We start from the raw sequence: 22,594 nt of genomic DNA, 5'->3' as shown, positions 1-22,594 counted from the left end.
TCATCTTGACCCTGTATGTGGTCTCCATTCTGGAAGATGTTAATCAGCCGGCATGAGGAGAGTGTTGATGGTGAGATAGGGAAGGCAAAGGGCGCGTCGGTCGACGAAGCCGAAGATGTGGGGCAGTTGATAAGATACCACAAGATAGCACTTCGCACCGGCTAGATGTGCTTTGTCTTGTCTCCGTGCTGCCGAGAGGGGCCCTACGCATGTGCGACTACTGACAAACTACGAGGCTCCCAGCACATGCCAAGGACCCCTAGCCTGCAGTGCTATCACCGAATCAGGCGATCAACAGTCCAAGGCTGGGTTTTGGTGATAACCAAGGTATTCAGAGCAGATACTCTCCAAGCAGGAGCCTTTCTAGTGCAACGTGTAGTCGATAAATGAGTCGATCTAGTGTAGTCTGTGGGACTGGAGGTACCACTATGAAGATAACGGTGTTAGGAACGGTGAATCGCGATGGTTGGCAAACATAAGAGGGCGAACGCATCAAGCATGGACTCATGTCTCGGGTCAACTTCTCACGTCTGGCTTCTGAACGTAACAATTTACGATGCTTGCTAACCTCTTCAACGCGCTCATACTAGGCACGCTCGCAGTTGCCTCATACGCGGGCGATACCACCTCATCATGGAGCACCGACGTCCTGTCATGCTCGGCAGATGCAATCAGTCTACCATATATGCCTGGAACGACAGTCTACGCCATAACTGCAGCCCCTGTGTTGAACTACACGACTGTTGCAGAAATCGCCAACCCACAAAGCGACTACAACGCCACCATCAGCTTCTGCAATGTGACCATTAGCTATGGACATCAAGGCTGGTATGACAACGTGACCGTCACAGTCTGGCTCCCGTTGTACGGCTGGACAGGACGTCTGAGTGGCATTGGAGGTGCCGGGTTTTCTTCTTTGTATTCGTTCACTCGCTTCGCACCTTCTGTGGACATCGGCTGGGCGGCTGTTGCCACTGATGCTGGACACGACCACCTTCCACTTACTGCCGATACGTGGGCCCTAGACCCTGCTGGAAGAGTCAATTATTTCCTGCTCGAAAACTTCTTTGCCTCTTCCCAGGACGAAGCTGCGAGAATTGGCAAGAAAGTCTGCCAGGACTTGTACGGTGAACCGCCCCACAAGTCTTATTGGGATGGTTGTTCTACCGGCGGTCGACAAGGTATGCTTCTAGCCCAGCGCTATCCGGATGCTTATGACGGCATCCTCGCCGGAGCACCAGCCATAAACTGGGCTACATTTGTGCCTGGAATGTACTACCCACAGTTTGTGATGAACCAGGCTGACTATTACCCGCCCACCTGTGTTTGGGAGGCCATGAACAATGCGACCATCGAAGCCTGCGACAGCCTTGATGGCGTCACGGATCATATCTTATCGTTGCCTGGGGAATGCGGCTTCGATCCCCACACAATGGTCGGCACATCCATCAGCTGCGATGAAGGCACTGTCACTATCAATACTGAGGACGCCGAGTTGATGGTGAAGTTTTGGGAGGGGCCTCAATATCCTGATGGGTCATCTATCTGGTACGGCATGAACAAAGGCACGTCGCCATTCGACCTTGCCAACACGACCTGCTCTGGCCTAAATTGTACCAGTGGTTTCCCTTTCACGATTGCTTCGGAGTGGATTAGTCTGTTTGTGCTCCAGGATACGACTTACGATCTCACCGCCTTGGGTGCTGACGGTTTTGCGGCAGTGATGAACCTTTCCATCAGCGCACACAGGGCTCTTACCAGTACAGACAGCCCAGATCTGTTCAATTACCGGCAGACAGGAGGCAAGATCCTACACTGGCATGGACTGGCCGATCAGCAGATCTATCCAACCGGATCTGAGCAGTACTACAAGCAAGTAGAGGCCCGCGATCCAGCAGTCCGCGACTTCTACCGATTCTTCGAAGCACCTGGTGTGAATCATTGTGGTATTTCAGCGCCCAGTGGCTATGGATTATTCCCAGAAGATCTTATGAGTGTATTGGTGAAGTGGGTCGAAGACGGTACAGCACCCGATGTGCTGCTGGCTTCTACTCTTGATGGTAGTCAACAACGCAACCTTTGCCCTTGGCCCCAGGTTCCAGCCTACCAAGGCGGAGATGCAGCGGTGGCAGCTTCGTTTGAGTGTGCAGACAGCTACTAGAAAGAGGCTGAAGCTGTTCAACGGCATCAACTGCCGAACACCAAACCGACCTCGCCGACGGCATCAACTGCCGTATAACTTATGCCACAATTACCACCCAACAATGTATCACGCGGCCAGTTTTGGGTCACGGCTGTCAGAAAATAAGGACGGAACCGTACATATAGAGAGGCTTCGAGTACGTAGAATTGGCAGTGGCCACGAAGCCAAAGGTATCAAGTCATGCAAAATGTGAGAAACAAACTCCCTACGTCGAGCAGGGCCTGTTTCCAGCACCTCGATGCAGAGTTGACTTGCCAACTCTCAAGCTAAGGATTCGGCACTGTAAAGCGAGGCGGCACTTGCCAGCCTAGTCGCGAGCACCGTGGAAAACAATGTCCCTCCTCATATTTGTCCCCATCCAGGCTTCAATACTCCTTCAATCTCGTCAACAATCTTCTGAGCGTCGCTGGCATTGTTCCCTGGTCTCGGCGTGGCATACGGTCCAACATTGTTGAACATGGGTACGTCTCTCAACGCACCCGCCAGCACTTCAATACACGATCCTCCCTTGATCGGAACAGTCGCGCCTTCCCGCTCTCCACTATTCTTGCCGGCCGGGATCTCATTGTCCTTGACGCACGCAAGCATGACTTCAGCAACTTCTTCCGGCGTAACCCATACATCCTGCTCCTCCTTGACGATCTTGAGTTTTTCCGGATGATCAGTCCACAACGGCGTCTTGACCAGCCCGGGCTCGACACAAGTTACTCGAATACCGTGGAGACTTTCTAGATTCGCCATACACCTGACCAATGCTTGAACGCCGTGCTTTGATGCATGGTAAAGGGGAAACGGGAACGAGGCTCCTTGTCCAGCAACACTCGCGATATGGACGATTGACTTCGGATTTGACGCGCTAGACGGTGGTGATGCCGCGAGAAAGTGCGAGATGGCCATTTGAGTTACCCGGATAGGATGCGTCAAGTTGATGTCCAGTAGCTTATAGCGTCCGCTGAGAGGGTCGTCCTTGGACTGTTCCGAGCCAGGAGGGTACCAGAAGTTACTCCAGTGTGGTTCGAATACGCCTGCCCCAGGACAAACGATGTCAATCGAACCGAAATGGTCCACGGCAGCCTTGAACATGTTATTGAGGTCCTCCCAGGACGTTACGTCGGTTTTCTGAAAGACGGCTTTCTTCTGGTGTTGCCTGACCAGGGTTTCTGCCTCTGGCCGTAGTGCAAGGTCGGCGAACACCACGTTGGCTCCATCTTGAAGTAAGAGCCGGGCAAACTCCAAATTAATTCCTGCTCGTATCAGCGATTGAGGTGCTTTTTGAGTTGGGAATCGAAGTCAAGCACCTACCTGAACCAGCGCCGGTGACAATAGCTGTCTTGCCCTCCACCTGTTGAGCCATTGTATGGATTACGAGAATGCTGGATGTCAGGGACCGACCTAAGTGATTGGAAGCAAAGCTATATACTTGGTTACGAGTCTTAGCGAAGCCAGTAACCACCAAGTCGAAATCGACATTAATCCATTAATCCTCGGGTATGGCCCTTCTCTTCTCATAGACGACCATCGGCGGGTGCTGGCCCGAGGTAATCATTTTCCGGGGTCTGCCACCGGCGTCTCCCCAATAATGAGTCCCCATTATCAACTACTGTACCCCAATCCAACGACACGCTATGCCCATCGTGGAAGCCTATCCAGGGCATCCGACACGTCTTTTTCGCCTGTGCAGAATGACATCAATTCCATGCCCCAGACTAGTCCCAGCCAGGCACTCTATCCGTCGTTCTGTCGGCACAGTCAGGCATAAAACGCCGCACGTTGTCAAACAGGGTCCAACGCCAGGTCAAAACAACAATCAAATAGCCCGAGACTAAACGTCGACTCAGCATGAAAAACCACCTCTTGACCTCCTGTCGTCGCGCAGCGTCCACTTTAACGAAGGAGGCAGGCGACATCAGTTCCGTCTTCCCCTCCCTGTCCGGTAAAAAGCCAGATCCTCTGCCACCTCGATTTAGCGATCTGAAAAGGTCGCTGATAAAAGGCAATGAAGAGGCACTCACTGCATCGTGGCATAGACTGCTGGCAAGCCTGAAGAGGGAAATCGACGAGATTAGAATTGAGGGCAGCAATGTATGATTTCTCCATACTTGATGCCCCGAGCCCGTACCTGACTGACACCATATCTAGGTCATACCGAGCATTGACTACAAGGATGTTGCTGCGGGCACAGTCCCAAAGGCAAAGCTCGACGCACTATGCCACCGCGGCACCGCCGTGATCCGTAACGTCGTGCCCGAACAGGAAGCAATCGCCCTGAAACAACAAGCCCAGGAGTACATAGCTGCCAACCAGTCCAAAGTCAAAGCCTTTCCCCCCGACAACCCAGCGGTGTACGAGCTATACTGGACGCCATCACAAGTCCAAGCGCGCGCACATCCAAACTTACTCAAAGCACAATCATTCCTCGCATCGTTCTGGCACTCGTCCGATCCGTCCTCGGAGATCTCAACGACATACCCGCTGACATACGCCGACCGCTTCCGGATCCGACGGCCTGGCGACGCCAAGTTCGCGCTGGGCCCGCATACCGACGGTGGCAGTGTCGAGCGCTGGGAAGACCCGGAGTACTCGCGAGTGTACCAGGCAATCCTGCGAGGGCAGTGGGAAGAGTACGATCCATTCGATGCGCGACACCGTATCACTGCAAAGATGGACATGTACAACGGCGCCGGAGCGTGCAGTATGTTCCGATTGTTTCAAGGCTGGCTGTCAATGTCGTCGACGGGTCCGGGCGAGGGTACATTGAAAGTGTGTCCGCTCGTCCGCCACGCGACGGCGTACACGATCCTTCGCCCCTTCTTTGACGTCCACACCGGCAAGTTGAACCTGGACGCCACGTTCCCCAACTCCATCCCCGGAGCGTGTCAGGAGTACAACCCGGAGACGCATCCTGATCTGGACCTCGAGGCGACGATGGTCAGCATGCCACAAGTCGAGCCGGGCGATTATGTTGCCTGGCACTGCGACATGATCCACGCCGTTGATAAGGAACATGGTGGCAAGGGCGACAGCAGCGTGCTGTACATCCCCGCATGCGCCATGACGAGATCGAATATCGAGTTTCTCAATAGACAGCGGATGAGTGCCTTGAAGTACAGCCCGCCACCGGATTTCCCGGGTGCTGGTGGCGATGGCGAGATTGGCTTCAATGGCGCTGTAGATTGGGACAAGATTGGCGAGGAAGGGAAGAGAGCAATGGGCTTGGGCAAGTCGACATGGGACGTCACGCCGAGCATGAGTAAGGGTGAGCGTAGAATCGTTCATGAAGGAAACAGGGCTTTGTTTGGATGATAGATCATCAACGTGTGCACCTCTAGCGTTTTCACTTGGTGAGACCATGGATCCTCGACGAAAATCTCGCAACATTCAAGGTCGTGACTTACGTTTCAGCGATTTACATCCCTCCTGGCAAAGAGGCGGCGTGGATGTCTAGTGCCCAAGGACAGCGGAGCGGTAGACTCCGTGAAACAGGGCCAGCCTGGTGACTTAAAGGTGGACGCAGTGGCTGTGCAGGCAAATATTCGCCGCCGCTCTTGAAGGCGTCCAGAATCCTCGTTGCATGTCCCCTGCCAGTTGACAGGCCTGTATCTTTTGCGTAGCTGAGGTCCGCGTGGAATCGGATTACCGTTTGTAAGAGAACACCGGGGAAAATGCCCCGGCGACAGGGGCTCATGATCTCGTCAACAGTAAACCAGCATGTCTCATCATAATCGAGGTGGCCGTGGCGTATGCTCCGGACTGCAGCACGGACATTGGCCGACAAAAGTCCACTGCACTTTCTGAGAATATCAATTTTTCCCATGACATGGGTTTTGTGAACATGCATCATTGTTGGTGTTTGGTGAGCACTCCCAGCGAGTCAATTGGATGGTAGCACACATCATGACTCCGTCTTACAGCGCATCAGAACGGTCATGCAGGTACCCGTATCCAGATGTCATTGCTGTCAAGAAGTCCTGCACCTTGGAAATCATGTCCGCAGAAGTACGACTTCAGGAGTTGAGTTGTTTTCGTGAAAAGAATTCGAGCTCAGGAATCGAGAGTCAAGACGTGCCGCGTATCGCGTGATATTGGCAGATATCTCGCGATGTTTGAGCCAAGTCGACATGTGGCTTTAACACGTCGGAGCGCGCGCTGCCTGTCAGAGAAACTTCGGTAGTGCTGAGAAAAAAACCCGATCACAATAAAGTGACAAGGAGGTATCCGCAAAGCCTCACCTGTTAGCCAGCAGGTGCCGGCTCAGAGAAAGCGGACAGTGAAGCACCAAGATAGGGGCACGCGACTCGTTTGTAAGACCATAACACTGGTGGTGCTGGGTACTCTTGCAAGATCGAATAAGAATTTTCTCGTGGTCGTAGCAAAGCTTCCATGACCTGAAAAGGGGATGTGGAACGTTCGGTAAACTGACAGGTGAGACGACGCACAGCAGCAAGCGAGCCCCGGAGATGCAGAAACATGGAGACTTCCCTGCACGTCGCTTGTATATATTTGTATATTTTGACTATGCAGCAGCGCGTTTGATGGAGTCCGGATGTTATTTTCTGCTCACCATAAAATAACCGTTCAGCTACTTGTTGGAGCATCGGATGAAAGTTGCGCGGGCAGCACGGCAGCTTTCCGGAAAACGATACTTGGTATCGTTGAGCAAATAGGCGGGCATAGCTTGGTGGAAGTGGTGCCCAAAGACCCCAAAATCCATTTTTTTGATGCAGGCAGATACATAAGTGCCAACCTTGCCGTTGGCGTTTTGGAACATGCATTTCAGCCGTTGCACACCAGGATACGCGCTCCTTCTACCGTCATCGCTTGCATGACATGGCTTGAACTCTTTATTCTTGCGAAGAAGACCCCTTCTCTCGAGTCCGAAAAGGCCGGGAAGAAGGGTCTTTCACGGAAATGCAGAGCCAGCCCTTGATTGACACGATAGCGTGACTGGATTGTACACATCGACGCGACCGTACCTGGTCAGCACGTGAAATCGACTGCACTCAGGAGCTTCCGGTTTACCCAGAACCGTGGAAAGAACGGTTGAGACATGCGGGGAACGGAATCGCAGAAGACCCATAGTCGTACCTACCTAGGTAAGCCTGATAGGGCCACCTGTACATTAACATTTAGGCGTCCGCTTACAGGCATGAAAGGGGAGTCCTTGGTCAGATCATAACCACCTTAGGTACCTCTGTACCTCAACTCTGAGGGACAAATTTGTCGAGGTCGACCCCGTCAAGATCTAAACTCCTGTCAGTGTCAAGCAAGTCAGTCAAAGTCACCTTTCATCTGGCCGATCCAGACAGCACTGTCATTTGGCTATCACGTCAACTTAGTTTTCACGGTATGTGTTGGACATAGTTCCAGGGCAGCCAGATGAAAAAGCAAACTGGTAGGAAGATGCCTTAGACGTTTCATCACATGCTTGCAACACCTATAAAGCGTTCGAGTGGGGTGATAAATTCCCGATGGGAATATAATATTTCATTCCTGTCGACACGAGTTGATTCGTGTGATAAAGTCACGGATCAACGTTAAATCACTTGTCAGGCAATTTTGACGACGAAACATCATGGTCAGCTATTTTACTCTCCTGGTGTAACACCTGCAGTACATCTCCGTGGCTGAAGTTTCGCGCGTGAATATCATGTCAAAGGATCCTTGTGCCTACGTGGCCGCCATGCCACCCCCATGACGGAGAGGTCAACGCTGCAAGAACGACATCAACACGAGTTGCTCCCTGTCCTTGCCCTCGTTGACGTGAAGGCCACGTTATTGTTCTTCTCACATATTCACATGCGTGGTGAATTGCGGCGAGGACGGATCGCTTATGTTGTCCTTTGGCAGCTTGGTGTCTGGCTGTTCCTGCGCCACCTGCAGGCACGGCTCGGGTCCAGCCAAACCCTTAACCTCAATGGACAATCGCTAATACGGACTTTTCCTGACTCTAGTCGCGATCGGTGAGTCCAGACTTAGATTTGCTTTTTTTTGGCTGCTCGATCATGAAGCTTCACCATGTGTACTCGTAATGTTCAGATATTCGTCATTGCTGTGGCCGCAGAGCTTTATCTGGCTTTCAGATTGCCCAGGGGGAAGAACAAGCGAGGTCGGCATCGTTTAGCAGAAAGGGGGGAACTGCGAGCTGCATAATTGACCAGGGTCGAATATTTCCCGACTGGTTCAACACCACCAACTCGGGTCAGAGGAGGCGTTGATGCACGATTGCAGCGCTTGATATTGCACATCGCAGTGCACATGAAGTGACCTAACGGCCATACTATCATGCATAGCGGCACGGAATTGCAGCATCGGTAGTGACAAATTGCATGCCACGTTCTAGAGCTTGATACTGCAGCATGCCTCAGGTTGAACAACAATTCCGGGAATGTTTCCAGCTCACCAAGCCACATGCACATACATGTTGGCATCGTTTACCGAGCAACAGCTCATAACCTCTCGCCTCTGCACATTTCACGGACATGTTCTCCCAAGTCAGGCTGGTCAGCAAGCCCGAATGGCCCAAGTGGCAGAACTTATCAGTTCCACTTCTTTGGCGAACTTTGCATAAGCCACGACATGAGCAGAAGACTCCAGATTGGCGACATCGTCGCAAGATGAAGCCGCAAGTTTGGTAAAAGAGTCGGCAAACCGAACTCCCTCTTTCTCTTTGCATATCCATTCCGTACTCAGTGCCTTCAGGTTGCGAAATCTCAAATTCCTGGCTACTCTAGACGAGGCCGAGAAGCCATTACAACAGTATTCGTTGGAGGGTTAGGTATCGCAACTCTCTTTGGTCATGATCATTCTCGGCGATCAATCAAAGCATCAGCTCCATCGACAGCACCAACACAGAAAAGCCGGTGGATCTGAAGTGCTCTCTCGGGATATCTGGTCTGTCTCTTCGGCCGATTTAGGTATCTCGTATTGAGAAGACGATGGATCGTCCCGTGATGTACCATGTATGACCAGATCGTTGTTGATCCCAGATATGAAACGACTCGTAGTCAAATATTATTGGTAGAATCCCTTACCACCACATGTATTGATCTACAAATCGTTCGCCAAGTTGTTCACGAGGAGGGCATGGCACGGAGCGTGGGAGGAGATCTCTTCGTGTGACGCGTAATCCGCCCCGAGTTTGTAGGTACAAGCGACCGAGCAATCTGCCCACAGTGAGGTTGTCGCGGTGTAGAGGATCTTTTGAACTCTGTCTTCGTTCTGTCAGTACGGAGTAAACAGGAGCACTCATCATGTGAGGGCACTGCAGTGGTTGAATTTTTTCGTCTCCACTCTTCAGTCAGGGCCTGACCAGTGACCAGCACCTGGAATTTGGGAGGGTGACTGTTGACAACATTTATTTGTTCCAGCAGACTATGGAACCTCAGAGCTCGAGGAATACTGATTGGGGCGACCGAGTCTCTACATGGTATGGTGGTGAGATGGTATGGAGCCGGCCAGTCTTTCAGCCCTTCAGCCCTCAGTTTCGGGTTCAAAACGAGATGGATCTGCAACAGCCTTCAAAGGCCATCGTACTGTGAACAAAGGAGAAACGCACTTGATGTGGACTTGAATTTGGATGTACTGGGAATAGTGCAAGATTCGGCAGACGCAGGGGAAAGATGCAAGATGATGATCAGGCTCACCGTACAATGGCGCTTTTCCCCTTTTGGCATCGGCGTTGGTAGATCATCATCGCCGGACTTTTCCCAAGACTGCGCTTTAACGTGTTCAGAACTCTGTGCCCTTTTGGCCTCACGCTTGCACTCCTCCTTCGCCCGGGGTCTCGCCTCCTGACCAGTCCACAATGAATGTCACTACTGCGCTACTAGCTTGCCTGCAACTCGAAAAAAAAGGGCTCCAGCAGCCAGTGCTAACATGGCTACAGCTTCTCTCTTAGGCTCACCAGTCACTCGAGTCCCCCCCTCAACGACCGCGTCATTCCCTCCCCTATTACCAAAAAATTCTCCGTTCTGAGAACAGAGCAAAGCTTGCGCGAACACCTCGCCATCACCAAGCGAGTCGATGAAGCGTCAACGCCATTCTTACGTTCGCGCCATACTCCATAGCTACTCACACAAGCTACGCGCGACTGGTGGCTTGGTGGTTGGGAACTGCTCTGGACCACAGACTAGAACCTCCTTCTACGATTGCGTCGAGTTTGATCACTCCACTGCTTGTCACGCAATACGGAAGATATGGACCGAGTATGCTCAATTGCTGAGCATGGGTCTGCTTGATACAATTCAGAATGCTCAAAAATCTCTGGCAGCACACTCAGACTTCTGTCATAACCAATTTTGCCTACGAGTCCTTCGGATCTTTCCTATGTGACAGTCATGGCAGGTCGATATGCCTCGAGAAGAGAGTGTAAAGTGACGATTGACGTCCCCTGACATCCTGCCGCAGTCGGCGCTCTATAAACCTTGCTACAGTAGCACTTTACCGACCACGGGCAGAGACCAATGGCACATTGGCGGACTAGCCCGTCTAGGTATCGGAGCAACAGCCCTCTCATGCAGTCCGCCAAACCCTGGGCCCAGCTAACCCGAGCATTAGGGCCCGGCAGGTGGCTTCCGCCCATGCCATGAAGTTTGGCCCACTCTTCAACGCCATCTGCATGTTCGTCGACAGACGGCTGCAGACTTCACCCGTCCCTGACGGAAACGTGAGGCATGGCTCCATCAAATCTCTTTACTCTGCTCCTTCAAACTCCACCCGACCACCTTCTCCCTCCAAGTCCCTGGCTGTCGTTTTCGCGAGTATGGAGCTACATTTTCGAGCCGTCGGTCTCAGGACGCGTTTATGTGAAAGCATAACACCGTTTTCCCATACGTTTTCGAGGTTAGTATCTTCTTCCCGACCCTGTTACCCGCGATGAAAGCCTCGCCGGCACTAAACACCCCTGTCCTGAATTGTCGTCGGGGCCGTGCAGTGCGGCATACTTTGACGCCTTCAAAAGGTGGAATAGCACTCTCCCCACAGTCTTGTACGTTGTCTGCCCAATGATAGAGAACGACAGATCCAGATATCTGTTGCTCCTCATCCGTGGGCACTACTTCAGTCCTCTATCACCCTGAAACTTGTACATCACTATATTGTGCTCCCATCATTCGTCAGACATTGCGAGAAACTGTTTCGTTCAGTCTCGGGGACCCGTGCTCAATCATCATTCGGGATATATCTGATCTATGCTCTCCCAAGCATAGTCGGGTTGCACACTGGGGAGGATCCTGGACCAAGGTCAAAGATTTTTAAGAAATCGTCCTCATTGTGGTTCAGCAATACATGGGCTGTAAGGTACGGACGCAAACAGGAAACACCGCTTGACATCGCTGCCCTGGGACATTGACTGCTGGTAAGATTGCGATCCTTGGGACTCTTGTGTTTCACTTGACACGTGAGGGCAATATCATTAACTTGTGACTCCAGTTTGAAACGACTCTTGCACCAGAATCGACCTCAATCTACTGTCCATTCCCTTGGCAGCCACATCCATTGAGCATCGCTCCATTGACTCTTGACCACGTCTCCCCCTCCCACAAAGTCGCCCGCATTTGTGGAGGACAGGTCCGGTTGGCACAGGCTGATCTGGCCCTGACTTGAATGACATTCCAAGCCTTCAGCAGGCGGGATCAGGAGCTGTGACGGCTGTTATCAACCGGCATTTGAGAGTCTAGATGGGTCGATTTCAATGGATTCAAGGTCATCCGAAGCAAGGCAGTGACAGACTGCATGCTGTTGCCCATGACTGGTTTTCGAAGGACAACGCCGAACCATCGAGACAAGCCTTGGTTGAGACGATGAAAGAACATGCTAGTGGGACGGGCGACATGTCCCCAAGTCGCCACGGGCGGTCGCGAACTAATACGACTACATCGTCAGTCTCCTCCTTCACTCGGTCGCTGTCGAATGGCTCGAACGACGTCACGTCAAGACCTTCATCTGGGCAGAGCTCGGCCGATATCAACCTGCGGCTCCCAGAACGTCACGAAGGCCATGCTAAAAGCCTGATCTCTAGAGGCACTCGCATATTGAAGCGACAAGGCAGCAAGCTGTCACTCATGCCTTCACAGATGGAAGAGCCGTCATCTGGACGTGTCACGGAAAAGCCCGGCGGAGGCTCTCCGATTAGGTCAATGCGCAGTCCGGTCAACACAAGTTCAAAACGTGAGTGCTCGCCATAGACCTATACAATTATCGCTAACCGGTGTCAGGTACTGGATTGAAACAAAGCATCTCCGGGCCATTCGCGTTCCAACATCTGTCCCATGGAGATCAAGCTCAATTCCCAAAAGAAAAGGCCACAAAGTCCGAGCCGACCTCGGAGTACAATTCTGTCCAAGCAGTTCAGCAGCCCCAGGATCATGTCCGCAGGCTTTCAAGCGAGGATCTACCTTCTGCGACCCGGCCATCAAACCTCGCAGAACCAGATGAGCCTACATCTCCTATTACCGACACAACACAATATCTTCCTATCACACCTCCCCGCCCTGATCCTCCGCCAAAGGATAGCACGCTATCGCCTTACAGTCCTTCGGATTTCCGTCTTTCACGGTCCATGGAGAACTTCTCTCGACCCAAAAGGCTATCCTTCACTTCCAGCGAGGTGTCTCCTGCGTCTCGTTCATCGGAAAGGCTGTCAGCCTTGAGCCCCATCAATCGAAACAGTGTCCGCAGGAAGCCACTTCCTATCGTGAAGGACATCGTCCATGCTGTGTCTACCAGAGACGACATTGCCCTCCCACTTCGCACCGCTCCACTGCCCTCGCCACCATCGAGGGTGATGGAGGTTGTTGACGAGGAAGGTAAGCTTGAGAGTTGTGGCATCTCGCCGCACAAGATTCTCTCTGCTAGGCCATCCTGCAACGATCTGCACACGGCGTCTTCTCTGAGGGAGCGCAAACGACGGAGCCAGTCATCGGGTGAGCTTCATACCGATGCATACCACCAACTTATCTCCACCATGACAATTGTGGAAGCGTCTTTAGACGAGCCGGTTGCCAACCGAACCCAGCTTGCATCATCGCCAAGAAATTCAGTAGAGGTCAAGTTACCTCAGATGCCAGATTGGGAAGACGCTATCGACGATGCTTGGGACAATGCTGCTGATAGTGAGGACTCTGAACGCACAAACGGCACAAATGCAACATTTGGAAAAAACTATCTGTTCGTGGAGCAAGTCGTTGCGGAAGAGGGCTCTTCATCTGCTTCTACTCCTCTAATGATGCAACTTCCCAGGTTGGCATACCAACCTGAACGGGAAGAACAGACAAGAGCACCAAAGCTCACACCTGCTCCAGAGCCCTCGTCTCCATTGCTAGGACTTGGGATTGGAACTCTGCAGTCTATTCCTGATGTTTCCCTTGCTGAAACAGAATGTTTGCCAGTCCATGAACATGATCACCGATTAGCTTCTTCGGATTCATTCCGATCTCAACTCAGGCGGAGTCCAGCGTCATGTATCAGCAAGTCAAGCTCCCAAGAGAGCATCATTCTTTCCATTGCATCGTCCATCATTGGAACACAGCGTTCATCAAACTCGAGCACCGCCTTTTCGGACTTTGCTCGGTTTGCTAGCTTCGGAGATTCTGTCGACAATCTCAAGCTCGATCTTCAAGACCCTACAACTCCGGTCGAAAGCCACGGACGGGAGAAGGGCAGCCAAGAAACAATCCGTGAGGAGTGTCAGTCGACGTTTGATGTTGGAATCGGGGCTTTGCAGAGTCCGATTACTCCTTCAATACCATCCCCAGGACTTCGGCACGACCGTGGTGCTTCGGCGCCTCACATTTGGGTCCCTGAGAGGAAGTCATCATTGCCTGGAGACATGTCGAAGACACAGAGTGGACGCAGGCGTGCAGGCACGACCAACTCTCGCCCTCGCAAAAACACCCGCGTCTCATACTCTTTGTTCCCAGCCCCATCACCCAACTAAGTGCCTTCGCCCGACATCACATACTATCGTATTTCGGGCTACAGCATGGGACTTTTGGCACTACTACCTTTCATATTTTATCATCACGATTTTACGACTTGGGGGAGTTTTTGCAAAATTATGTATCACGATTCGATAATGAATCCGCCAAAGACGAATTTACTTTGGAGGATCGACTAGACTTTACAGTGGAATGGAGTTGATGACCGCAAGGTTCAAAAAGGCTGGTGCATTGGTTAGGGGAAAAGTCGGTTGCATGGTCATGGAAGTTCAGGACGGACCTTTCGGCGCATACTTCCACGACCAGGACATTTGGTGCGGAGTCGATCAAATCGATATGTATGTAACAGATGCTGCATTCGCAGGAGAACATCTTCTTTCTGCATGTACAACTACAAGTAAGAGTGGCGGTAGAATTTACTCTTAATGATCAACATCCACATGGAGCAGGAGTGAGCAAATTTATTTCTGCACGCAGGGATTGCCCTTGTGCAATTCCTCACGCTCAATGCAAGGCACCAGGGGCCGAGCATCAGGGAGTTCGGGTAATTGAGGTCCGCATTGTGGTTCTTCTGTACGAAAATACGGAAGCGGGGTATCTTTGCTACATCAGTGCACGCGTTTTGAAGATGCGTGCATATGCATGCGTCAATGTATGTCTTAACACGTAAAGGAGAACAATACCTTGCCGGTGTCAATTCTTTCTCATGAGGCGAACACCCGTGGGCGACATGCGGATGCGAGAATGGCGTGGAGATACTTCGGTCGGAAGAAATTCATGGCACGTGCATTGAGCACCAAGGTCTTATGATCCTCCCTAAGCATATCCACGGCGCATCATACTGCGTGAATGGTATCAGGAACACTGGCACACGTCGACACGTCCCGAAATGACCGTTACTTCCTCTTCTTCCCGTCGCTCCCACCCTCGAAAGTCTCGATGTCCCTTCTACATCAGTCCCCTGGTGTCTGAGCCGTTCAACGCAGCTACGTCTTGAAGCTGTGTCCATGTCAACAAGCGTAGATCAGTCATCTGAACCACGTTCGAACGATCGGCAGTGATGGACAGGCTGGATACTTTATCTCATATCGATCGTTACACATGACGGATCCGGAGATTGCATCGACCAGACAAAAGCGCACGCTCAAGGCCTGTGACTTCTGCCATCGGAGAGGGCGACGGTGTAGGATCGATCCAGACGAAGGGGCACGATGCCTGACCTGCATCGAATATGGAGTCTCGTGCACTTGGACACGAATAGCGGCCAAGCGTGGTGCCAAACCTCGGAGTGAGAAAATTCCGGATCACTCGTGGATTTTGAATGATGTAAAACATGGGTCTCGAGAGTTCATACAGGAACTACTGGACATTTTCTTCGAGTCTGTCTATCCAGTGTTAGTATCATCAGTCTACGCTTCAACATGTTCTGCTGACACAATATCAGTGCTATTACCATTCATGAGCAAACATTCATGGAAAGATGGCATTCGAGGCAAGTGCCCAGAGGACGGGCGTCCTACGCCAAACTCATGTCGATGTGCGCTCTCAGTTCATACCGCATCACCACGGGCGCTACATTCTCCGTTCGTGAGACCTCCCAGAATCTCGACCCTAATCTCTACCTCAACGAGGCGATCGCAGCAATTCCCGGTACATTCGGCGAATCTCTCGAATTCGAATACCTGCAAGCCATCGGCATTGTATGTCTGACAGCTCGAGAATGTGGAGACGCATCCGTGCTACAACAGTTCCTTGGCCTGTACCACGGAGCACTTGCAGAACAAGGGTTCTACGACGAGAGACGCTGGCCTGGCGACATATCCGCAATTGAGCGAGAAGAACGACGCAGACTGTACTGGCATATGTACCGGCTTGAAGTCCACACCTCTCTTGTCCTGGGACATGCTGTACGTTGTCCGGAACTACAGTCCGCCGTCGCTTATCCAATCATACCGGATCAAGATTATACCGAGTCTATCGCTGACATGGAATGGCTCAGTGGGTGGAACTTCATCACAGACATATATCGCGGTATCGAGCACCTCATCTCATACTTCAAGAATCACCGGATGACTATCAGCCAAGAAAACCGCAATCTTTCGACCGCGTTTCTCCTGGATTATGATCCACGCGAAAAGATCCTGGCCCCACTAGCCACGACCTTTCAAAACTTGCCTGAGCGATTCAAACGAGCTCGCAAGGCATCTCGAGATGTTCGACAAAACCGTTGTGGCTTCCAGACGGCCAATATCATAGCTACATATCAGGTGAGGATGGCTGATGCATGAAGGCTTTTTGCCCCGAGCTGACATTCCAAGCTTTTGCGGATGTTGTCATTCACTGCGAGTGATACTACTTTCCATGAAGCATGCCAGACCGCCCTAGAGTTGATCGAGGAGATATCTGCTATCCCACTCGAGTATATGCGGGCCATGGGTTTGGCCATGGTAAGACCCCACAGTGTCATCCTGGTGACCACCTTGCTGATCCAGTCTAGTTGCAAGAACTATCAGGTTTGGGTCATATTCTGAGCAGCTTCATCAAGAAAGGGCTGCCCAAATCGGATTACCAGCATTTGAGGACGGTGATGTAGGTTTACCAGCCTGTCAGTAGCTCCGATGTATCTGGGTGCCTGACTACACTAGGCTTTGCATGTCGGAACTGCTCGGCAATCTCGCAACATGTCTCTCAGCTGCGGCTGATGCGGCTCAACGGCTTCGCGCCTATGTCGAAGAGATAGACCGTTACCTCAACCGTCCACAGTCACCAGTACCGCCAGCTGTTGACGACTTCCGACACTACAACACCGATGTTACGGATCAGCATTCATATGACTCAGAGATAGTCATTCCGCTGGAGTTGTTGCAGCGGATACCGTGGGACTGGGCAGAGCAATTACAAATTTTCTGAATGCAGCGAAATGTTGGTTTACCTAAGGATACATGCTTTTACTTACACCACATTCACTTTTGACTGGTTTTCCCCAGTCTTCCACATCGTTTTTTGCCTCCTTGTTCTCCACAGATAGTATTCTCCTGCGGTCATCACGGGATACTTGTTGGGGTTCTCTTTGCTAACACATGTGGGTATAGGATCGATGACAGTTTGCCTGTTGAATCCCCAGAAAAAGGGAACTGAATACCTCTCTCGCCCACTCTCATTGATGACACGATGCACCGTGCTCACGAAGAAGTCATTCGTTTGACGCATGAAACAATCTGCAATGTTGACGATGAACGAACCGGCCATGGGTTTGACCTTGATCCACTGGCCAGACTTGCTCAGCACTTCTAGTCCTTCAGTATCGGCTGTGATGATCGTGAAGTACTCCACGTCGGTATGCGCTCCTATGCCGTTTTGATCATCACGGGAGGCCTCTTGTTGAGGGTAATGCAAAATTCTGGCTCCTGCCTCGGGCCTTTGGACCGCGATGTCGAATGAGTCCTCCGGCAGATGGAGAGCAAGCGCAAACATTCTCGTCAGCCGTCGAGCGAAGCGGATCATCTCACTCTGATATGCACAAAGCGTCTTCCTGAATTCCGGTCGGTCGTCTGGCCAAATGTTGATCTCCGGAATAGAATCATCGGGATATTCAGGGTCATTTGCCGCATTGTAATTCCAGTTGTAGGCTTCGTACAAATCTGGAATCAAGGTCAGTCGCGTTTTATGGTTCCGGTTCTCAGGACTCACCCCTCTCACGCAAGCCAGATGGGTTATATGCGTGCATCGGATGATATCCGCAATATTCATCCGGCACCAGGTCTGTGCAGACTTTCATTTTCTTGTCATTGGGAAGTGCAAAGAAGGATTTCGCTTGTTCCATCACGCCTTCGGCCAGTTTCATGTCCACCCCCTGCAGGAAAAAGGCGTCATCAGCATGCGATCGATCCTTGAGGATGTCTCTTGAGACTCACATGGTTGACTATCGAGAGAAAGCCGATTACATGGGCTGCTTCACGAATCTCTTCGGCTACCGCTTGTCGATCCTCGAATTTCTCGCTATACATTCGAGATACATCGATGACAGGAATTTGTTCATCCGTGGTTGAAGCATTCGAGTTGAACGTGAAGGTCTTGCCATTGGTGAGGGTGATCGTATGAGGTGCATCCTCCTGTACCGTTGTTGAAGACATGGCTATCGGATCCCTGATCTCGAAGTGACGAAAATACGAAAAATGATAACGGCCTATCTGGTTCGAACGCCAGCCTCGATCCGACAAAGACAGTTCGTATAAATACAAACGAGATAAGGAACGGGCAATATCTTCAACTAGCGAAGCAGATGAAATCGAGGTTACCAATTGAGCAATTCACCAATTTACCAGTTTACCAGCTCGACCTGCAAATCATATGGTTCATACCAAATCTGGTGACCAAGGCGCATAAACGGATAAATTGCAATCTACCTGCAGGTCTACAGTATCTCGGACTTTATTGGCCACAGGCTGATAAATTGATGAATGTGGATAAGATGTAAGTTGATGATTTGTCGGGAATTCAACGCTCGACACGCGGATTTCTCCAATTATCAAGAAATTTCTGGGGTTCCTGGAACGATATCGTCTTTGATAACCAAGATGCAGTGTCCTGGTTGCGATATAAGCTTTCGAGATGCTGGGAGTCATCTTGATACAAAGTTGGGAACAAGATAAAAAGGGCCTACCTTTCCAGCCAGCACGGGAGAAGGTCTTTTCTCATCTTCCCGCACAACATTTCTACGCATTTCTTCCAATTCTGCGCCCGACGCGATGGCAGGCTTCTCGAACCTTGTCAGACGTCTTGAAGTCAAGGGAACTGCCGATGGGGACCTTGCGAAAGGTCTGAACTCTGATATCAGGCCTTTGGAACCACACAGGCGAACTTATGGACCGTGGCAATTCATAACGCTGTGGGTGATTACTGGATCCTTCAACATCGGCGGTTGGACCACAGGGTCGTCTCTTATCGCTTTAGGCCTCAATGTCTGGCAAGCCATGTTGACTGTCATCATTGGCAACATCATCGTTGGCTTTCTGTGCGTTGCAAGTGGCGCGCCCGGCGCGAAATGGCACATCGGGTTCCCCATCATCCAACGGTGCTCTTGGGGAACACGCGGCTTTATCTTCATCGTCATCCAACGTATCTTCCTGGCCTGCATCTGGTTCTCCACGCAGGTTTACTGGGGTGGCCAATGCGTGAGGGTCTTTCTGACGGCCCTATGGCCAAGTTTCGCCAAGGTTGATACCCCTTTAGCCAACGGCACCATGACCACGGGCGACTTTGCGTCTTTCATCATCTTTACCGTCCTCTACCTTCCACTCGTATGGATCAAACCGGAGCATTACAAGATACCATTCTTGATTTCGTGCTCGGTCGTCATACCCACAATCTTTGTCTGTCTGGTCTGGTTCACAGCGACCGCCAAAGGCGCAGGAAGCTTGGTCCACGACGTCAGCGGTCTCACTGGGGTCACGCAAGCCACGGGGAGCCACTTGGGATGGATGATGACGCTGGGCATATGCACCAACATCAGCTCCATCAGTGTGCACATCTTCGTGCAGTCCGACTATACCCGCTACGCAAGGAAGCCCAAGGACCAAATCGCGGCGCAGCTGTTTATGGTGCCCATGGGCACCATCGTGGTCGCCCTGATCGGTATCATCTGCACATCCTGCGCGGCGCAATTGTTCCCCGAGCAGCAAGGCACCCTCCTGTGGGCACCGTATGACCTCCTCAGCGCGCTCCAGTCCCATTACCACAACTCCTCCAGGTCTAGGGCCGCTGTGGCTTTCGCAAGTCTATCGTTCCTGGTGGCACAGTTCGGCATGGTTGTCGCCAATAATGGGGTCTCTGCCGGTATCGACCTGTCGGCACTGATGCCCCGTTTCTTCACAATCCGCCGTGGCATGTTGCTCATGTCGGCGCTTGCATTCATTGTTCAGCCTTGGCAACTCCTCAACGGAGCAAGCAAGTTCCTCACTGTTCTGGGCGGATATGGTGTGTTCCTGGGTCCGATGACTGGCGTGATGTTTGCCGATTACTTCCTTCTCCGAAAACGACAGATCAAGTTAACAGACCTGTACGAGAACAATTCACGCAGCATTTATTGGTACTGGTTGGGCATGAACTGGAGGGCGCTGGTCGCTTGGGCCATGGGCGTCTGGATCAACGTTCCTGGATTCGCCGAGTTTGTGCGGTACGGCTCCAACAAGACCTTGTCTGGGTGGTCGAATCTTTATGACATTTCGTATCCGCTGGGTTTACTGTTGTCTGTGACCACGTACGTTGTCTTGAGCAAGGTATCGCCCATCAAGGGTCTGGGTGAGGTTGATGACGCCGATTATTTTGGCACATTTGGCCCGGCGGAGACAAGATCATTCCATGGCGAGGAGGTTGAGACGGTTCAGGTTGGTGAAGGGAAAGCGGACAATGAAGTCGAGAAAGAGATGAGAGCCCCTTATACCTGAGCGTCCGATCTGGTGTGAGCAAATCGTGTGACGGCACGTTTGACGGCACGTTTGACGGCACGTTTGACGGCACGTTTGACGGCACGTTTGACGGCACGTTTGACGACGAATGATTCTCCTTCATGACGAGTCTTCATCAGGGTGGCATAGGCTGGGAATTGGTAGAGTGTATGCAGATATTATCACGATACGATCTCTGTCTTCGTATAATTTGGTCATGTTGACCACAGGACCTCCGTGCAGATGTCGATGCATGCCAACATGACACTGGACTCGGGACATGAATATGCGAACGAGAAGCTGATGAGGGATCGTAAATCATATATCTAATGCCGGAATTGTCTGATTACAACTTGGATTTTTGGGAGACTTGGTCGTTCAGCAAATCCAGTGCATGTGCAGCCATGCCCCTTGACCAGGTCAGTACCACTAGTTGGCCAAGTGTAAAGAGTGTATGACTTACCATGAGGACTGATATCCTGCCCCTGAAGCGCCGTAATTGTGAACAAGAAGTTTGCCGTTTCGTTTCTCCAGTTCGACTCGCGCACCGCCTTTCCTGCTCGCTGGACTCAGAGTCAGTATCTTTCGTCTCCGCATGATGATTGGGGGTAAAGTTGGCTTACGTCGAAGACCAACGTTGTGGCTCAGGACTTGCAAGTCCTCCGGCTTTCCCAGCTCCGGTGCCAGAGCACAACATCTCTGCTTGATCCGCTCCGCAAGTTCCATATCTGGTTCGGCGGTCCAGTCGTTATCGCGTCTCACGCCTCCGAGAATTATTCCCCCACCTAGTGGTCGAGGGAAGACATGCGCGAACTCATTGTCGCCCCAGCTTGCGTTTTTCTGGATATACATCCTCTTCAGGGGCGTTATGGGCTCGGCGATGAGTAATGTCTGGCCCTTTGTAGGGTAGACCGTCTCGTCCTCGACGCCTCCTAAATGCCGGGCACCGAGGCCCGTGCAATTGAAGAAGGCGTGTGCACCGGGGAAGTCGGACATCAGGTCGTTGATGTGGGTGTATGAGCGGCGCATGAATTTGACTTTGGCATGCAAGACTTGCTGTTGGAGCCAGCTGAGGTATGCGACGGTGTTGATCATGAAGCTGTCCATGTCTAGACCCATTACGGCGCCGGCGGGGAGTTCGTCCTTGGGAGCCTCCTTGATACCGCCGACCACTTCGCCGTACCATAGTGGATTCTTCCGCGCTTCGTCGCTGTCGTAGATGACGCGCATGGGGAGAGCTTTGACGCCGCTTTCGGGAGTTTTGGCAGCGATGTCGACGAATTTCTTGAATGCGACGGCATCGTATTCGGCGTATTGGTTGCGTTCTTTCTCGAAGGAATGCCAGTTGGCGCCCGCCCAGGGCGAGACGTATTCTGTCGGAGATGTGAAGCCGGGGAGATATTTGGCCACGATCGTGATTCGAGCTGATGGGAAGCGCTGGCGGGCTTCGAACGCTGTTGTCAAACCGGCGACGCCTGCACCTAGGACCACGATTTCTGTGGGCGTGGGAGACATTCTTCTGCGGAATGGAGATTGAGAGATAAGCCAGCAACGATGATTAAGGTACTTAAGTGTTCGCGGGTCGACCACATAACAATATGATTGTGCAGCTATGTTACTACCATGTTGCAACGGAAGACTGTGTCGCCTTATATCGAATATGAGGCTGTTGTATTTGTGAGAAGAGTTAGTCTCTGGCGCCTTTTCACACAGGGTTGAGTATGCGTTGTGTTCGGAAAACAATGATGAATTGATAACAGGGCGTGCCGCGACTTTCCCGACGACCACGCCTTGCTGCATCTTCGGTTCCCGCAGGTCTCAGGCCACTAACTTAAGTAGTCAGGGTCCAGAGCCCTTAGCACTGGCTTAAGTAATACCTTACCAACTGGCAGTTATAAGTGACGTTTGTCTGCTCTCCGCAAGTTTCTGGCCTTCAGACATGGTTTGAAACAGCATCGATTACCTCCATCTGTTCGGACATCAGGTCTGAGAATTACCGTGTCATAGTG

General features: G+C 51.7%; 8 protein-coding genes across 8 annotated transcripts; 5 read left to right on the top strand and 3 right to left on the bottom strand.

Moving 5' to 3' along the window:
• Nucleotides 1–246: 246 nt before the first annotated feature.
• EDD37DRAFT_676791 (putative feruloyl esterase) lies at nucleotides 247–2,353 on the top strand (the record flags this gene model as incomplete). Its single annotated transcript, XM_062819581.1, has 2 exons — nucleotides 247–373; nucleotides 666–2,353. The coding sequence occupies 2 exons, from the start codon at nucleotides 247–249 to the stop codon at nucleotides 2,159–2,161; spliced, it is 1,623 nt and encodes a 540-aa protein (XP_062672931.1). The 3' UTR covers nucleotides 2,162–2,353.
• On the bottom strand, nucleotides 2,354–3,927 carry EDD37DRAFT_245961 (3-hydroxybutyrate dehydrogenase). Its single transcript, XM_062810643.1, has 2 exons — nucleotides 3,506–3,927; nucleotides 2,354–3,447 (listed from the first exon to the last, which is right to left on the bottom strand). Exons 1-2 carry the CDS (start codon nucleotides 3,555–3,557, stop codon nucleotides 2,546–2,548), a joined length of 954 nt encoding a protein of 317 aa, XP_062672930.1. The 5' UTR covers nucleotides 3,558–3,927; the 3' UTR covers nucleotides 2,354–2,545.
• Nucleotides 3,928–4,042: 115 nt separating this feature from the next.
• Nucleotides 4,043–5,506, top strand: EDD37DRAFT_560769 (uncharacterized protein; the record flags this gene model as incomplete). Its single annotated transcript, XM_062813856.1, has 2 exons — nucleotides 4,043–4,285; nucleotides 4,343–5,506. 2 exons carry the CDS (start codon nucleotides 4,043–4,045, stop codon nucleotides 5,504–5,506), a joined length of 1,407 nt encoding a protein of 468 aa, XP_062672929.1.
• A 6,075-nt stretch (nucleotides 5,507–11,581) lies between these two features.
• Nucleotides 11,582–14,313, top strand: EDD37DRAFT_245917 (uncharacterized protein). Its single transcript, XM_062810642.1, has 2 exons — nucleotides 11,582–12,370; nucleotides 12,418–14,313. Exons 1-2 carry the CDS (start codon nucleotides 11,881–11,883, stop codon nucleotides 14,136–14,138), a joined length of 2,211 nt encoding a protein of 736 aa, XP_062672928.1. The 5' UTR covers nucleotides 11,582–11,880; the 3' UTR covers nucleotides 14,139–14,313.
• A 927-nt stretch (nucleotides 14,314–15,240) lies between these two features.
• EDD37DRAFT_646734 (putative C6 transcription factor) lies at nucleotides 15,241–17,049 on the top strand (the record flags this gene model as incomplete). The annotated part of the gene is made up of 5 exons (XM_062817771.1): nucleotides 15,241–15,533; nucleotides 15,584–16,406; nucleotides 16,458–16,586; nucleotides 16,637–16,728; nucleotides 16,785–17,049. The coding sequence occupies 5 exons, from the start codon at nucleotides 15,241–15,243 to the stop codon at nucleotides 17,047–17,049; spliced, it is 1,602 nt and encodes a 533-aa protein (XP_062672927.1).
• Nucleotides 17,050–17,070: 21 nt separating this feature from the next.
• On the bottom strand, nucleotides 17,071–18,579 carry EDD37DRAFT_245874 (putative gibberellin 3-beta hydroxylase). The gene is made up of 3 exons (XM_062810641.1): nucleotides 18,054–18,579; nucleotides 17,830–17,992; nucleotides 17,071–17,780 (listed from the first exon to the last, which is right to left on the bottom strand). Exons 1-3 carry the CDS (start codon nucleotides 18,270–18,272, stop codon nucleotides 17,092–17,094), a joined length of 1,071 nt encoding a protein of 356 aa, XP_062672926.1. The 5' UTR covers nucleotides 18,273–18,579; the 3' UTR covers nucleotides 17,071–17,091.
• A 1-nt stretch (nucleotide 18,580) lies between these two features.
• Nucleotides 18,581–20,815, top strand: EDD37DRAFT_245798 (putative uracil permease). The gene has a single exon (XM_062810640.1). The coding sequence runs from the start codon at nucleotides 18,888–18,890 to the stop codon at nucleotides 20,583–20,585; it is 1,698 nt and encodes a 565-aa protein (XP_062672925.1). The 5' UTR covers nucleotides 18,581–18,887; the 3' UTR covers nucleotides 20,586–20,815.
• EDD37DRAFT_691465 (D-amino-acid oxidase) lies at nucleotides 20,610–22,380 on the bottom strand. The gene is made up of 3 exons (XM_062820021.1): nucleotides 21,209–22,380; nucleotides 21,049–21,148; nucleotides 20,610–20,995 (listed from the first exon to the last, which is right to left on the bottom strand). The coding sequence occupies exons 1-3, from the start codon at nucleotides 22,098–22,100 to the stop codon at nucleotides 20,932–20,934; spliced, it is 1,056 nt and encodes a 351-aa protein (XP_062672924.1). The 5' UTR covers nucleotides 22,101–22,380; the 3' UTR covers nucleotides 20,610–20,931.
• Between the last annotated feature and the right edge of the window lie 214 nt (nucleotides 22,381–22,594).

This window comes from Exophiala viscosa (assembly GCF_022695815.1).
Source record: "Exophiala viscosa unplaced genomic scaffold EDD37scaffold_2, whole genome shotgun sequence".
NCBI lineage: Eukaryota > Fungi > Ascomycota > Eurotiomycetes > Chaetothyriales > Herpotrichiellaceae > Exophiala > Exophiala viscosa.
The sequence above is the reverse complement of the archived record's forward strand: the minus strand, read 5'-3'. Positions and strand labels throughout refer to the sequence as shown.